General features: G+C 44.1%; 1 protein-coding gene across 2 annotated transcripts; it reads right to left on the bottom strand.

Moving 5' to 3' along the window:
• Nucleotides 1-363: 363 nt before the first annotated feature.
• On the bottom strand, nucleotides 364-14331 carry rae1 (ribonucleic acid export 1). 2 transcript variants are annotated; one of them, XM_007884467.2, is made up of 13 exons: nucleotides 14249-14331; nucleotides 12391-12484; nucleotides 11617-11721; nucleotides 11426-11518; nucleotides 10374-10460; nucleotides 6280-6366; nucleotides 5441-5512; nucleotides 4486-4593; nucleotides 3884-3990; nucleotides 3717-3795; nucleotides 1969-2163; nucleotides 1637-1722; nucleotides 364-512 (listed from the first exon to the last, which is right to left on the bottom strand). In XM_007884467.2, the coding sequence occupies exons 2-13, from the start codon at nucleotides 12472-12474 to the stop codon at nucleotides 506-508; spliced, it is 1110 nt and encodes a 369-aa protein (XP_007882658.1). In that variant the 5' UTR covers nucleotides 12475-12484; nucleotides 14249-14331; the 3' UTR covers nucleotides 364-505. The 2 variants fall into 2 exon arrangements, with proteins under 2 accessions (XP_007882658.1, XP_007882655.1); XM_007884464.2 differs by having other exon boundaries at nucleotides 12391-12481.
• Nucleotides 14332-15302: the final 971 nt, after the last annotated feature.

Raw genomic sequence — 15302 nt, 5'->3', positions numbered from 1 at the left:
TTGTTGTAATACTCAATGCAATACACATTAGCGCAATTGTGTCATGTTCAAAACCTGTCGTTTCATGTGTCATTACATGTGTCATGTAATAATCAAAACCAAAAACAATAATAAAATTGGTCATTTTCAATCTACGACTTTGTGGGACATTGCTGTGCGCAATTGGCTGCCGCGTTCGCCCACAGATATACAGTCAGTTCACTTTACAGTGTGTTCTGTGAAGCGCTTTGGGACGTCCTCCCGACGTGAAAAGCGCTATATCAAATGCAAGGATTATTATTATGTTAGAGGCAGACAAGAAATAAGAGTCTAAAGGCTATTTGAATTCCTTCCTCCACATCTTAGCTTGGTTCAGGAACAAACTGGAATTAAATGAAAATTTTATTATGGGAAAATATATGAAACAGTATCTAATCCAGCACATTGACTCAGACAGACACACAGACAGACACCTCTATACATTAATAGTTGCTTTTATCTTCAGTAACTCAGCTGTTGCAACCATTCAAATCCTAAGGAGAGAAACAAAAACACTTCTTAGACATTTGTCTTTCACTGAACTGCATACTTTCTATAATTCTTCAAGTATATTATTGCTAAATGATTTTTCAGTGTGATTGGGTCTGTAAGTTGTATCAATAAAACATGCTAAATATCCAAGCAGCATCTCTAGTGAAAATGCGCCCCCTTGTGACTAATACATGAACCTGACCATAACAATCTCAAATATGATGCAGCAATCGATGGCTCCACTGTAACGTGACTCCAGTAAGTTACCTGTAAGCAAGGTCATATTAAAGGACAACACAACTTGCACCCATGCAAGAGAATGTTTCATAGTACTTCACTGCAAATTGGAGTGAGTGCGTACGTTGTGGGCAAACATAACAGCCAATTTGTGTACAGCAATGTCCCACCAACAGCCATGACATGAATGTTCAATTTTATTTCGACAATTATTGCCCAGGACACCGTGAGAAATCCCCTTCTCTTTTCGGATAGCGCCATAGAATCTTTGACAGCCACAAACAGGACTTTGGTTTAACATCTCTTCCTAATGTAGGATATTAACATCGGCAACTCTTAACTATGCTGTACACAAATTGGCTGCCATGTTTATAATAATACTTGCATTTGATATAGCACCTTATCCCGTCCTACACAATGCAGCGCTCCCCCAGCACTGCATTTGGAATGTCATCTTAGACTATATGGGTTCAAAATCCTGACATGATGCTTGATCTTACAACTTTCTGATTCAAGAGGCGAGAGTGCTATGAACTTTGTGTTGGGTGAGGACAGGATCAGGTTTAGTTATGATGTCCTCTGCATGCCAAGGTAGTTTGCAATACGCAATATTGAAACTCATACAAACATAATAACAACAGAGAGTTACTACAGGCAGTATCTGTGCAACTATCCCACAGTAGAAGGAAAAGAAGTCAAACAACTTTAGAAATTATCAAGAGAAAAAAAGATGATAAAGGAAATTTACACTCAAGCATATTAACTGTATTGTGCAAAAGTAATTCTGACCATCAGAGAGCTTTTCTCCCTGGTTCATTTACAAGCTGAATTATAAACGTTTAGAGTTTATGTACTGAATGTGCAGATGAAGCCCTTCTGTAGCACTTACCCTTTCTTGTTCCTGGGTTTCAGCTCCTCTGCTGCGTTACGCAGAAATATGTAATTCTTTTTCTGAGGATTAAAGTATTCATGACCCTGAAAACAAACGGATGCAGGAATTTTTTGAGAAACTAATTTTAACCTTATCATAATAACCCTTGCATTTTATATAGTGCCTTATCATGTCGTTGAGACATCTACATAGTCAGATTAAATATCAACGTGACTGTCATCCACAAAAAGGTATTGTTGCATAGTACAAAGGGCCCCCACATCCCTTCGTCTGGCCTTGATGGTCACCATTGATCCAGGCAGCCACACCCAGAGCAAACTCCTCCCTACCTTTGACCAGTCGTAACTGGAGGAGTAGGCGAAGATGTTGCCGTTGTTGTTGAAGCCACAGGCAGTGATCTGCTGGTCCAGCTGCTCAGAGGTTTTCAGCTTGGTGCGGGCGTCTTTATCCCAAAAGCTGAACCTGCCGTCGGATCCCACTGTGGCGAGTGTGCCATGGATTGGGTGGAATGCAATCCCGTTAACCTGACGGGAGAGAATAATTAAAGGGATTACGCTATTTTGCAGAAAATGGATGGCAACCATGTTTCATTCCAGTTGAGAGTAAAATGAGAAAGCTCAACTGTCGTAAGTCGTGAGATATACAGATTTCATAATAACAATCCTTGCATTTAATATATCAAAATGCGCCTTATGCCTTTGACACGTCTCAAAGCGCTTCACAACACGTACTGTAAAATGGATTAACTGCATATTTTGTGGTCAAAACGCAGCAGCCAATTGCACAAAGCAGTGTCCAACAAACATTCGTGGACTGAGTGACCACATCTTTTTAAAGGGATTATTACCCCCGGAACGATGTCCGCCAATCGACTAACAACCGGGTTCCTATTACTGCTAGGTAAACAGAGGCGTTTGGAGTAAGAAAACTTGCCTAACATTTTGCCATGGCCGGGAATTGAAGCCAGATCCTCTCACTTGTGAGGCGAGTGCTCTAACCAATATGCTACACGACTCCATGATTTTAACTGTACAATTCAACAAGTGTTTGTATCATAACAGAAACAAATTCTCATAGTCACTCTCAAAACCAAGGATGAAATTTCTTTTTTTCCCCACTTCTTAGACTTCATTTGAAGTCACTAGTGACAAGACAATGTGAAAGTATCCAAAAGTGCAGCTAATTCTTTTAACCACACCTAACTGGTAGAATACAATATTTCAACAACAACAAATTACGTTTGCACAGCGCCTTACACATCGTGAGGATGTCCCAAGGTACTGGATCAATACTCTGACGGTTCTCATTTCTCAGGAAACTTCCACTGACATTACAACCATTACCTTCTTGCATAGTGCCAAACAGACATTCCAGGCAACAAAACTTGTCAGTAATGCCCGAAGGCAGACAGTGACACCAAAAAACAGACTAAAATCCTCTGCTCCAAAATGTAAACGGCGCTAGAAATCAAGGAATGATATTGGGAATCATGGCTCAATTTCCATTTGAGGGTATCCTGTGAGAGCTCAGGATTTATCAGAAGTGACTGAATCAGGCTGGGAAGGTGCGAGGCTTGAGTTGCAGGCTGTGCTGTTAGATTAGCTCAGTCAACAGAGCAATTAAGACTACACGTTGGAAACACAGGTCAGAGTTAAGACATGGAATGTCCTACACCAAACAGTGGTTGAGGTAGAATCCATATTCACTTTTAATAGAGAATTTAAAAAAATTAAGAGAAGAAATATAAGAGGGGGAAAGGCAGGAGCGCAGGACTAAATCGGGAGGTTCTTGAGACAACCAGAACATATGTTGTAAATGTCTGTTTTTGTAGACAGGAACCCTTCAAACTCTGATCCAGTGGCAAAAGTGTCAGCAACTAATTCATTCTGACACTGTAGCCTTCCACAGGTAGTCTCGCACCCACAACAGCTTTCTGTCTGGGGTTGGTGTGTCGGATCAGCAGACGGCTGCTCTCGCACGCTGCTCACTTTAACCATCTGAAGATGGGATTTTCAGGTAACTGTCCCAAACGAACACAAATCACAACCAAAACTCAACTTTGTAGCTTAATACTTACAGCATAAATATCTTGAGGACCTGAGGTATTAGTGGTTCCATTGGAGCGGTGACACTTGAAGGTGAAATTGTCTTTTGCACTAAAAATGTAAAATGTTCGCATTATTAAACTAGTGAAAATTACAAAATAAACAACAGGGACAAAAAGCCTATGTTGTTGCTACTTACGGGTTGGGGGGGTTTATGTAATGGATGGCGACTCTTCCCTCAATGCTACCAAGGGCAAACCCTGTGGGCTTGTTCTGCTTGTCTTTGAAGATGGCGACACAGCGATGCTGAAAAATAGCAACAAACAGTCAGACAGTGTTTGAATCCATTACAGACAGAGGGATGAAAGGTCCCTTTGACAGTTACTCGAGAAATTAGTCTGGACAGACAAGATAAACCTTTGAGGCTATTGTTCAAAATAGTTTCTAATCATCTCGGAGAGTTGTACATAGTGTACAATACAAAATTACATGTGTATAGCGCCTTTCATGTCGGGAAGATATCCCAAGGCGCTGCTGTAAGATTAAGATGTATGGTGTAGAGATGGCTTATACAACACATACAAGAATGGGTTAAAAATTCTGTCCAAGGTGCATTAATGTCTAATACGCCAGGTCCAGATTTCATATACTCTATATAAATAATATGATAGCCATTATCCACAAAAGTGAACACAATGAATGACTATTGTACAGGTAAACTCGTAATCAAAATTGATCTTTCCTTCTGAAAATGCTATGTACTTTTCTTAGTTATGAGCTGCCAGGATTGTGTCATTTTACCTGGTGTTTGAGAGGAGAGTCTATTCTCTTGAATTCTGAGGGCTGGTTCTCAAGCTGATATACTATTAATCCCCTCTCGGCAGTGGCTACCACAGCCATGGGAAATAACTGAAAATATACACACAAAAGAGACATTATAAACAATGGGCTGAAAGGCCTGTACAAGAGTAACCCAAATGAAATCCTAACCACGGTAGTCCCCAGATCTAAACATGTTCCTCACTCTGACATGCTCCTACCTCATTTACTATAATCTCAAGATAAATTTCCAATTATGCGACTCCTGAAGTATTTAAAAATATTTACATCTGTGAATTATTATAGTGAGGAAAACAGTTAAGCTCTCCCTCATCCCACAATTTCATAAATATTTTTCCCAATTTCTAAAACAACATTTTTGTTGTCCTCATTTCACGGAAACGGTGCACAGAAACACAGCAATGTACACAATGACTCCCTATGTTGCTGCTGCTCTCATATTTGCTCAATCAAACCTTTTCACTAAATTACCTAATTCCCTCTTGAATTTGCTGACATGATTCGCTTCCACGTTTTTCCTTTGTCGTCTATACAGTGCCGCCTTGTTATAATGCTCTTTGTTAAACACTACACAGATAGGGTGTGGGCAATCACTGAGCATGTACATAGCTGGTTTCCCCACATTAAACAGACAACCACCGGTCACCACTGACACCACTTTCAACGTGCCCTGAGCAAGTCCAGCGCACAAGAAGTGACGTCAGTGGCAATCTGATGACCTGAAAGTTAGCCATCTTTACCTCAGCTCCTGGCCACTTCATCGGAAGCTCAATGAATGAGATGAATATCTCAAAAGCATTTAGAATCACCAAACACTGGGAAATGGTGGGATAATTGGGGATGTTAATCAAAGGTATAGTCAAAGAGATACGTTTTTAAGAGAGATGTGAAAGCAGGGACAAGAACGAATACCTACAACATCAGCACAGTAACATCTCTCGGGCAGCTGCAACGTTAACATGGGGTTTGGAGATCGCGTGTCCCAGAACTGTAAAGAAAAGGAAGGATTACAGCTCTTTATAGTTACAGACTGCACAGTAAAGCTGAGTAATGTTGAGATGAATGCATTGGATGTTGCCTCAACATGGGTCCAAGAGAGCAAACTAGGAAAGAAACTCGCCTCAGTCATTGACTACCCTGAAACTTTAGTGCTTACAGCAAGAGCATTTTCTTGACTTTCCCAGAAACTTTCTTAACTGAGCTTGGAGCTAGCAACAGTTTGCTGGATTCAGGAGACTGTGCAGACTCGATATATGTACATTATTTTATGAATAAGACTAGCACGTAAGAGGAAATTATGCACGTTTGGAACTGTAACCATGTGCACTTCAGGAAGTCGGTGATTCCTGTACAAATACTGGGCTCACGCAGTGCCACATTCCCTCAGAATTATCCCAGAACAGTATCACACAGAGCTTCCTGTGGTAGTGACTGGCCCGTTTGAACATTAACTACGTAAACCAGGAAATTGACACGGATGATATCAAGAGCTCCTCTGATCTCAGCCAGAGGTAATAGGATCACTGCCGTTAGGCTCCTGAATCAGGATTGACGTTCAGTGACTTCTGTTGGATGTTTTTACAGGGAGGATAAAATCGGTTGTGATGAGTAACCTTGCCAACACTCACTGGGTTCAGTTTGACCAATGGAGATCTTGATACCATACATGTCACTTTCCTCAGGCCTTTAGTGGGATGGTACCACACAACAGATTACAAAGAGTTAAATTTCCACAAACACAGGTTCAGCTCATACCTTTAACGTCTTGTCCCAGCTGCCTGTCATTACACAGCTGTAGTTCGGTGCTTTAATCCAATGCACAGTTTTGATGGGTGCCTCGTGCTGCGGTTAAACAGATGCTATTAGCGGCCACTTCACATATACCTGCAGCAGGTATGATTCTGTACATCACAAATTACCTTGAGTGGGAATCCACCCATTTGGTATTCCTTCTCTTCCATTTGAAACAAAACTAAGTAATCTCTTAAAGCTAGGTGTTTTGACAATGTGATATTAAAGTTAGAGAATATAAAATAAGCCTTGCATCTGATATATCTCAAAGCACTTCACATGATTTATAATACAATTATACATTTATTTACAATTTCCACTTTACACATTAAGAGGATGTCTCAAAGCACTTAACAATAAGTGCGGAAGTGGGAGGAGAATGATGATCAAAAGCCTGGTCAAAGTGGTACATTCTGAGAGCAGAGAGCCCAGCGCTCAGCAGAATGAGGAGGGAACTGAGTGAGGTGGAACAGATTGAGGCTTCTGTTGAGGAATTTGGTGAGAGTGGGAATTCTATGCAGAGGGGGAAGGAGGTGCAAGTGAGAACTTTGTTTTCATTCCTGGGGAAGTAGATGTAAAGTAGATGTTAAGCATTAAGGGGTGTGAGCGAGGGACAAAAGGTGATAATAAATAAATTGTTTACATATTTATATTGGTGTGTCTAGACACGGAGGCGCCTAAACCAATGGTAACATTCCTGGGGAAGTAGGTGTTAAGTATTAAGTAGTGTGAGCAAGGGTCAAAAGCAAATGGATACACGGGGGGGGACGACGACAGGGAAGAGTGTCAATGCAATTGGCATTGGGGATACAATGGTGAAAGGAGTAGACAGGCGTTTCTGCAACCAAAGATGTGACTCTCAACAACGACAAAATTATATTTATAGAGCGCCTTTCATGTCGGGAGGACATCCCAAGGCACTGGAGGACATCCCTCTCACATGGTATGTTGTCTCCCTGGTGCCATGGTTAAAGACTTCACGGAACGGGTGCAAAATATTCTACAGGCAGAAGGGGAACATCCAGAAGTCATGGTCCATGTTGGGATCCATGACTTAGGGGAAAAAAAGGGCTGAGATCCTACAGGGAGAGTATCAGAAGCTACGGAAAATGCTAATGAGCATGACCTCAAAGGTGGTGATCTCTGGATTATCCCCAGTGCATCGTATGAGTATCAAAACAGCAGGAACAAACCCATGAATGCATGGCTGGAGAAATGGTGCAGAAAGAAAGGCTTCAGGTTCCTGGAACATTGGGGTCAGTTCTGGGGCAGGTGGGGCCTGTACAAGGTGGATGGGTTACACGTGAAATATCCTTCCTTACAGGGAGGTTAATTAGTGCTCAGGGGAAGGGTTTAAACTAATTTTGAGGGGGGAAGAGAATCAGGATGCAGCATCAGAGAGGAGAAAAAGAGCAGATTAAATCGGTCTTGGAATGTATGTGAGTAAATGTACGGAGTTGGTGAGGTGCGGCTCAAATTACCACTTGGGGTTATGATGTAGTGGCAATAACAGAGACCTGGCTCAAACAAGGGCAGGAATGGGAGCTGAATATTCCTGGCTACAACGTATTCAGGAGAGATAGGGAAGGAAAAAAAGAGGGGCTGGCAATATTGATTAAAGACATGGTTACAGCCCGAGAAAGGGACGATGTGCAAGAGGGACCCAAAACAGAATCTATTTAGTTAGAGTTAAGGAGCAGAAAAGGAGCTGTTACTCTGTTAGGTCTATACTATGGACCACCAAGTCGTGGAAAGGAGATAGAGGAGCAAATCTGCAAGCAAATTTCCAAAAGATGCAAAATCAATAGAGTAGTAATAATGGGGGACTTCAATTATCCTAATATAGACTGGCAAAGGGCAAAGGAAGGGGAAGGATTCCTGAAATGTGTGCAGGATAACTTTCTGGATCAATATGTTTCCAGCCAACGAGGAAGGAAGCAGTGCTGGATCTAGTTCTAAGGAAATAATGAAGTGGGGCAAGTGGAGCAGGGTTCAGTGAGAGAGCATCTAGCCAACAATGATCACAATATCATTAGGTTTAGAATACTTATGGAAAGGAACAAGGAACAATCAAAGGTGAAGATACTCAACTTGAAAATTTCAGTGAGTTAAAAAGTGACCTAGCCAAGGTGGATTGGAAAGTAAGACTGGCCGGTAAAACAGCTAACGAGCAATGAGCCTTCAAGGAGGAGATAGTTCGGGGACAGAACAAATACATTCCCACAAAGGGGAAAGGTAGGGCATCCAAACCTCTCTGGATAACTAAGGAAATTGGAATTAAAAAAACATACAAAAGAAGGTGTCTTACAATATATGTCAGGTCCAAAATACAGAAGATAATCAAATAGAATACAGAAAGTGCAGAGAACTGAAAAAGGAAATAGGAGGGGCAGAGAGTCTGTATGAGAAAAGATTAGCGGGTAAGATAAAAAGGAACCCTAAGGTATTTTATCAGCATATAAAGAATAAAAGGTTAGTCAAAGGTAGGGTGGGCCAATTAGGGACTAAAGAGGAAACCTTCTTGTGGAAGGAGTGCATAGCTGACGTACTGAATGAGTACTTTGGATCTGTCTCCACAAAAGAAGAGCATGTAGACAATGCTACAGTGTTGGAAGAGAGGGTAGAGAAATTGGATAAGATAATAAACAGAGAGGAGGTACAAAAAAGGTTGACGGTGCTCAAGGTATGCAAATAACCTGGACTTGGGTATAGGGAGTACAACTTGCAGATGATGCTAAGCTTTGAAATGGTGTAAACGTTGTAGAGGATAGTAGCAAAAGGACAGACAGACTGGTAAAGTGGGCAGACACGGGGCAGATGAAGTTTAATGTGGAGAAATGCAAAGTGATGCATTTTGGGAGGAAGAATAAAGAGAGACAATATGAGCTGATGGTACAATCTTAAAGGGGGTGAAGGACCCGGGGGTTCATATAAGTAAATCTTTGAAGGTGGCAGGACAAATAGATAAAGCTGTTTAAAAAAAAAAGCATATGGGATACTAGGCTTTATAAATAGGGGCATAGAATATAAAAGTCAAGAAGTTATGATGATCCTTTGTAAAACACTGGTTAGGCCTCAGGTAGACACTGTGTTCAGTTCTGGGCACCACACTTTAGGGAGGATGTCAAGGCATTGAAGAGGGTACAAAGGAAATTTACCAGGATGGTACCAGAAATTAGGGACTTCAGTTATCAGGAGAGGATAGAGAAGCCGGGATTATTCTCCTTGGAGCAGAGAAGGTAAAGAGGAAACTTAATAGAAGTTTTCAAAATTATGAGGGGATTCGATAGGGTGAACAAGGAGAAACTATTTCCACTGGTGGGTGGGTCGGTAACCTGAGGGCATCGATTTAAAATAATTGTTAAAAGAGGGGAGGTGAGAAGAATTTTTTTCTCACAGCGAGTTGTTCGCATCTGGAAAGCAATGGCTGAAAAGGTGGTCGAAGCCGATTTGATTACAACGTTTAAGAGAAAGGTTGATAATTATTTGTGGAGGACAAGCTTACAGGGCTATGGGGAGAGAGAGGAGTGGGATTGATTTGGATAGCTCTTTTCAAAGAACCAGCAGACACGAATGAGCCGAATAGCCTCCTTCTCTGCTGTATAATTCTATGTTCCTTGAAAGAAGAGGGAGCAAGTTGGAGGGACTCCAGGCTAGAGAATGGGGCAGAATGGTTGAAAGTCTACCTGCCACAGGTGGGGTGGATAGAGTGAGGAACATGATTTACTGTAAAGCGCAATGACTGTATATTTTGTAGGTGATCACAGCAGCCAATTTACGCACCGCTACGTCTCACAAACATGAAGCAAATGACCAATTTAAATTGAGGGATTGTAAGCTAGGGCACCGAAGCTGAGTGTGTTCAGTCCCAAAAGCATTAAGCATTAGCACAATTTTTCAATTAACATTTGAACCATTTGTTTGTCATTTTGCTTGCTTAGTCTCCACTTTTTAAAGAAATAAGTACGTTAAATCAGAAATAGTATAAGGAAGCTCTGTTGATTTGGATGTGCTTTATTCTGTACGTCCCTGCTAGCAGGAATTTCTCTTCCAATCACCTGTGCAATCTGTATAGCCTGGTTACTGTTGAGATCCCACATCTTGGCAGTTTTATCGCACGATGCTGTGACAACTTTGCTGCCATCCTGTAAACAAACATTGTTTCACAACATTAGATTCTTCAACTTGTTGCAATAAGCCTATCTATCCTCCTGCAGAGGAGGTAAGCGAGGTCTCCATGGAGCTGAAGTGGTTCCAAGAGGACAAACTTGACAATGCAATATTGGAATCAAGTCAATACTCAGCAGTCCAGTTCCAGAGTCCTGCTGATGACAGACCAGCCAGCCTGGCTAACCAGCAGAATTTTCAGGGGCAGCGATTATTCCCACTCAGCTCCTGTTAAACCTGCACATCAAAGCCCTAACGAGCAATCATAATATTTATATTTGGCATAGTGCCTTTCATGTCAGGAGGAGATCCCAGGATACACTGTAAAGTGTGGTTACTGTGCGTTTTGTGGGCAAGAGCAGCAGCCAATTTGCACACAGCAATGTCCCACAAACAGTCACAAAATAAATTACAAGTTTACAGCCATGAAGTGAATAACCAAATTTGGCATTCACAGGGTGATCCAAGCTGGACATGCAGCAAGAAGCTTGACAACAGAGCACTTTCAATGGAAAGCTACACAGTTATAGCTGGTCAAAGTTCCCCAACACGCACACTCGGGTCCCCATGGCTATTGCCAACCTGCACCTAATACTCTCCAGAATTAGGTAAGCAGGGTACGTCTCTTTGGGGAGAGTGCGCCTTTCATTCCAGACACGGGAATTTCCAAATGCTTACGGTATATTCAGAACTCGGTCTGGTTTGGATACTCTTACGCGTGGTGATGGGTTTCTGCATTTGTCAGACAAAAAAACAAAAAACCTTTAGATTTTCCAAATTCCCATTTGCTTCGACTGTCATTAACGTACTCTTACTTCTAGGTTTTTAACTAATCTTTCAGATTTGCTCATGACAGAAGGTTCTTTGAAACTAGTGCTAAAAGCAAAAACTTTTGTATTGAAACAATAATTTTTTTTAAAAATATGAATAAAAATGTACCTACATCGCTCCAACAGACATCCAGGACGGGACCTGTGTGCATCTGCTGTGCCTTTGGGACAGTCTGTCCATTGTCCTGGATCTCCCAACATCGAACCTTCAAAAATCAAACAATTTGTTTAAAAAAAAAGGATGAGGAAGGGTGGAAGATATTTCTAAGCATTTATATCAATGCATTCTGGACCTTTTACTCACATCATTGGCCCAAGAACCTGCGATCAAGAAGTTGCCGGGTAACGAGGGAGGACTAAATTCGAGACAGCTGATACTATCATCAGGTGGAGACGTCACTTCAATGTCCTGTGAAAACAATATTATTAAACTAGTATAAAGTGATTCAATAAAAGGTTAAGGTTTTCATCGATCTCCAATAGGGCCTAGAACTCAATGAACAGCAAGATTGTAGGAAACACTCACATGCATTTATCCACATTTACAATACAAAATTACATTTGTAAAGCTCCTTTCATGTCAGGAGGATGTCCCAAGGCGCTGAACAGTCAGCGATTGGATCCGAGCATGAGGGGGTTGGCATCAGAAAGGGTGGAGGGCAAAGAGGGTGGCCAAAGGCACAGTCGAGGAGGAGGGTCTTGAGGTGTGCCTTGAAGGAGGCATGGGAGGGAGCGTGGCAAAGGGAATATGGGATTGAGTGCCAGAGGGTGGGGGCAGAGAGGCTGAAAGGCCGACCTCCAACTTTGGGGGCGCCGGGTGGGGGACATGGAGCAGCCCGGAGCCTGCTGAGCTGAGGGAGCAGACAGGTTGATAAGGGGTTAGCAGCCGACCCATCTCCAACCTGCCACTCAGCCATTCCCCCTCACTCCCTGCTCGAGTTGCTCCAGTCCAGCTTCTGCCGTGCCACAGTAGTGATACCAGCACTATCAGTCACTCCTCTACACATCAAAACTTCCAGAATAAAAACTGCTTTGATCCCTATGACTGCCCACTGTACCCACATCCAATGTACCGTACCTTCATAGGATTGTGGTTGTCTGCAGTCGTGCCTCCAAACATGCTCCCTGCTCCGAACCCTCCACTTGTTCCAAATATGCTCATTTTGGCTCTGCTATGAAATGATTTATGTCAGTGTATTGTAACAACCAGAAACAAGCTCTTTACAGCCACAATCAAGTGTTTTTCTCCATACAAAACAGCTACACTGGATAAATAACGGGTACATTAAAATTACATACAGTTTACCCCCACAGTGTTCTTTGGGATGCTGCTGGAGCAGTAGGTTGCCATTGAGGGCACTATCCGGTAAGCTCCCTGCTTGTCCAACTAGGACCACCCAGGATCTGTTTAATGTCACAACCAAAGGACTTCACCTCCAACAGTGCAACGCATACGTACCCCACTTTATTGTAATGTCAGCCTGGGCCAAGGCTTAAACTCCCGACTTAGGGCTCGAATTCGGATTAAGTTCCGAATCTTGGGTCGTCCTCCCAACGTGAAAGGCGTTATACAAATGTAATTGTATTGTAAGATATTCATTTCTATCTTGTACAAACACATTTATAAAAAAAGGTTCAATCCCCAATATAAAGGGCAAAGAAAGAGAATTGGAAATGTTTCAGTGTTTCAGTAAAAGCACGATAGGCACGTGTAACAACCAGCACCATTGATGGTGGAACAAAAACTAATATAATCCTTGCATTTGACACAGATATCCTTCCAGGGGCAGGGACAAGAATGGTAAGGTACCACACTTGGGTTCAGAAGCAATAAATCCTCTACGACAATCTTGGTCCGTCATAGGGGGACCCTCCCCGAACCCGAACCCCAGCTCGGGCCCAAATCACTGACTGTCCAGTGCTTTGGAACGTTCTCCTGACGTAATTTTGTATCGTTCCTGAGCCTTCAAGCTTCCAACCTCGAGACCTTCCTCTTCGACTGTGCCTTTGGCCACCCTCCCACCCCTCTTGATTTGAACCCCCAGCTCGGGCGCTGACCCATAGCAGTCCAGCGCCTCGGGGCGTCCTTCCGGCGTGAAAGGCGCTCACATAAATGTAACTTGTTGTACCAGGCGGATCCTCAGCTCTCCGGGGCACTGCTGACTGCTTGTGTCTCGGTGACCACATTCCCGCCCGCGTTGCGGATCTGCGCTGGGGGGGGGGGGGGGGGTGATGCGCTGCGGTGTTGCCAAGAGGAGCCATCCCTGGTGGGAGATGTCAAACCAAGTCTGTCCGTTACGGGAAGGCGGACGGACGGATGTGAAAAGATTCACAGCTACATTCCAAAAAAAAAAGAGAGGAAAGAGAGAGAAGGCATTTTCTCTCTCTGTCTGTCTGTCTGTCTGTCTCTCTCTCTCTCTCTGTCTGTCTGTCTGTCTCTCTCTCTCTGTCTCTCTCTCTGTCTGTCTCTCTCTGTCTGTCTGTCTGTCTGTCTGTCTGTCTGTCTGTCTGTCTCTCTCTCTCTCTCTCTGTCTGTCTGTCTGTCTGTCTCTCTCTCTCTCTGTCTGTCTGTCTGTCTGTCTCTCTCTGTCTGTCTCTCTCTCTGTCTGTCTGTCTGTCTGTCTGTCTCTCTCTCTCTGTCTCTCTCTCTCTCTCTGTCTGTCTCTCTCCCTCTCCCGGTGCCCGGGCCAACAGTCCCCCGCGGATAGAACCGATCACTGGCTTCAACGATGTTGCAGTGGCTTCATTCCTGACCAAAACCGACTGCTGCGTTCAGTGACAAACGGTCACCACACGTTACAGGCGCTTCAAGAGTTGCCACCGCCCCTACCCCCGGGGGGAGCCAACCGGGGGCCTGACCGGGGGTGAGGCCGCTCGGGCATTACCACATGAAGCCAATAAACCCCGGCGTGGAGGCCGCCGCCGGTACTACCCACCTGTGGCCGGGCGGCTCCCCTCACCCCGCGGCCTCTCCTCGCACCGTCCCGGCGGCCGTGAATGAACGCAGGAAGCCAGCGGGGGGGTGTGACGCGGATGACGCACTTCCGACTTGGAGACGTCCGTCCCCGTCCCCCGGTTCCCCGCCGCACACACGTGTGTCCCCCCCGCAAACACGTCCCCCCGGTCGCCGCCGCCGCCGCCGTTCGGTTCCGCTGAGCGCGTGTCACCGCCCAATCGCTGCGGTGCAATCTTAAAAGTGAGGGGAAAGGGGAAAAAAAATCACCGTTCGATTCAAAGTTACTTAAATGTTTATCATTTAAGGAGTCCTGTAGCTCAGTGGTTAGAGCACTCGCTTTACAAGCGAGAGACCTGAGTTCAATTCCAGGCAGAGGGTGAAACCTTGGGCAAGTTTCCTTACTCCACACAGAGCCTAATAATAATCCCTCCAAAACCAAAAACAATAATAAATTGGTCATTTTCAATCCACGACTGTTTGTGGGACATTGCTGTGCGCAATTGGCTGCCGCGTTCGCCCACAAATATACAGTCAATTCACTTTACAGTGTGTTCTGCGAAGCGCTTTGGGACGTCCTCCCGACGTGAAAAGCGCTATATCAAATGCAAGGATTATTATTATTATTATTATTTATTATCAGTGAACCGGTGAACCTTAACGGCCGCCTTCCTCGAAGCGGAACGGGTTTGCGATAACCGTGAATCCGCCAGTCGTCCGAGAGTGGGCGTCGCGTCGTCGCGACGTCTCGAAGCGCTTCACGGAGTGCGCCGCGTTGGCCGACCGCGTGCCTTGCGGGTGAAACGCGGCGGGAGAGGGGGCGGCCCCCTGTGTGGTTGTTGTCGTGCTGCGGTGTTGTTTTTTCCCCCCCCCCACCCCCCCGACCCCCGATCGGCACAGTTGAGGAAACACAAATGAGCGTAAACTGAAATCAACGGCCAATCGTGTCATTTCACTCAATACAGCGGTTGCAACGCGTGTTATCGGAATCGCGCGGCCGCCGCAGTGAAGTTGCGGAACCAGGGATTTCGCAAAGT

This window comes from Callorhinchus milii, unplaced genomic scaffold, assembly GCF_018977255.1.
Source record: "Callorhinchus milii isolate IMCB2004 unplaced genomic scaffold, IMCB_Cmil_1.0 Scaffold18, whole genome shotgun sequence".
Taxonomy (NCBI): domain Eukaryota; kingdom Metazoa; phylum Chordata; class Chondrichthyes; order Chimaeriformes; family Callorhinchidae; genus Callorhinchus; species Callorhinchus milii.
The sequence above is the reverse complement of the archived record's forward strand: the minus strand, read 5'-3'. Positions and strand labels throughout refer to the sequence as shown.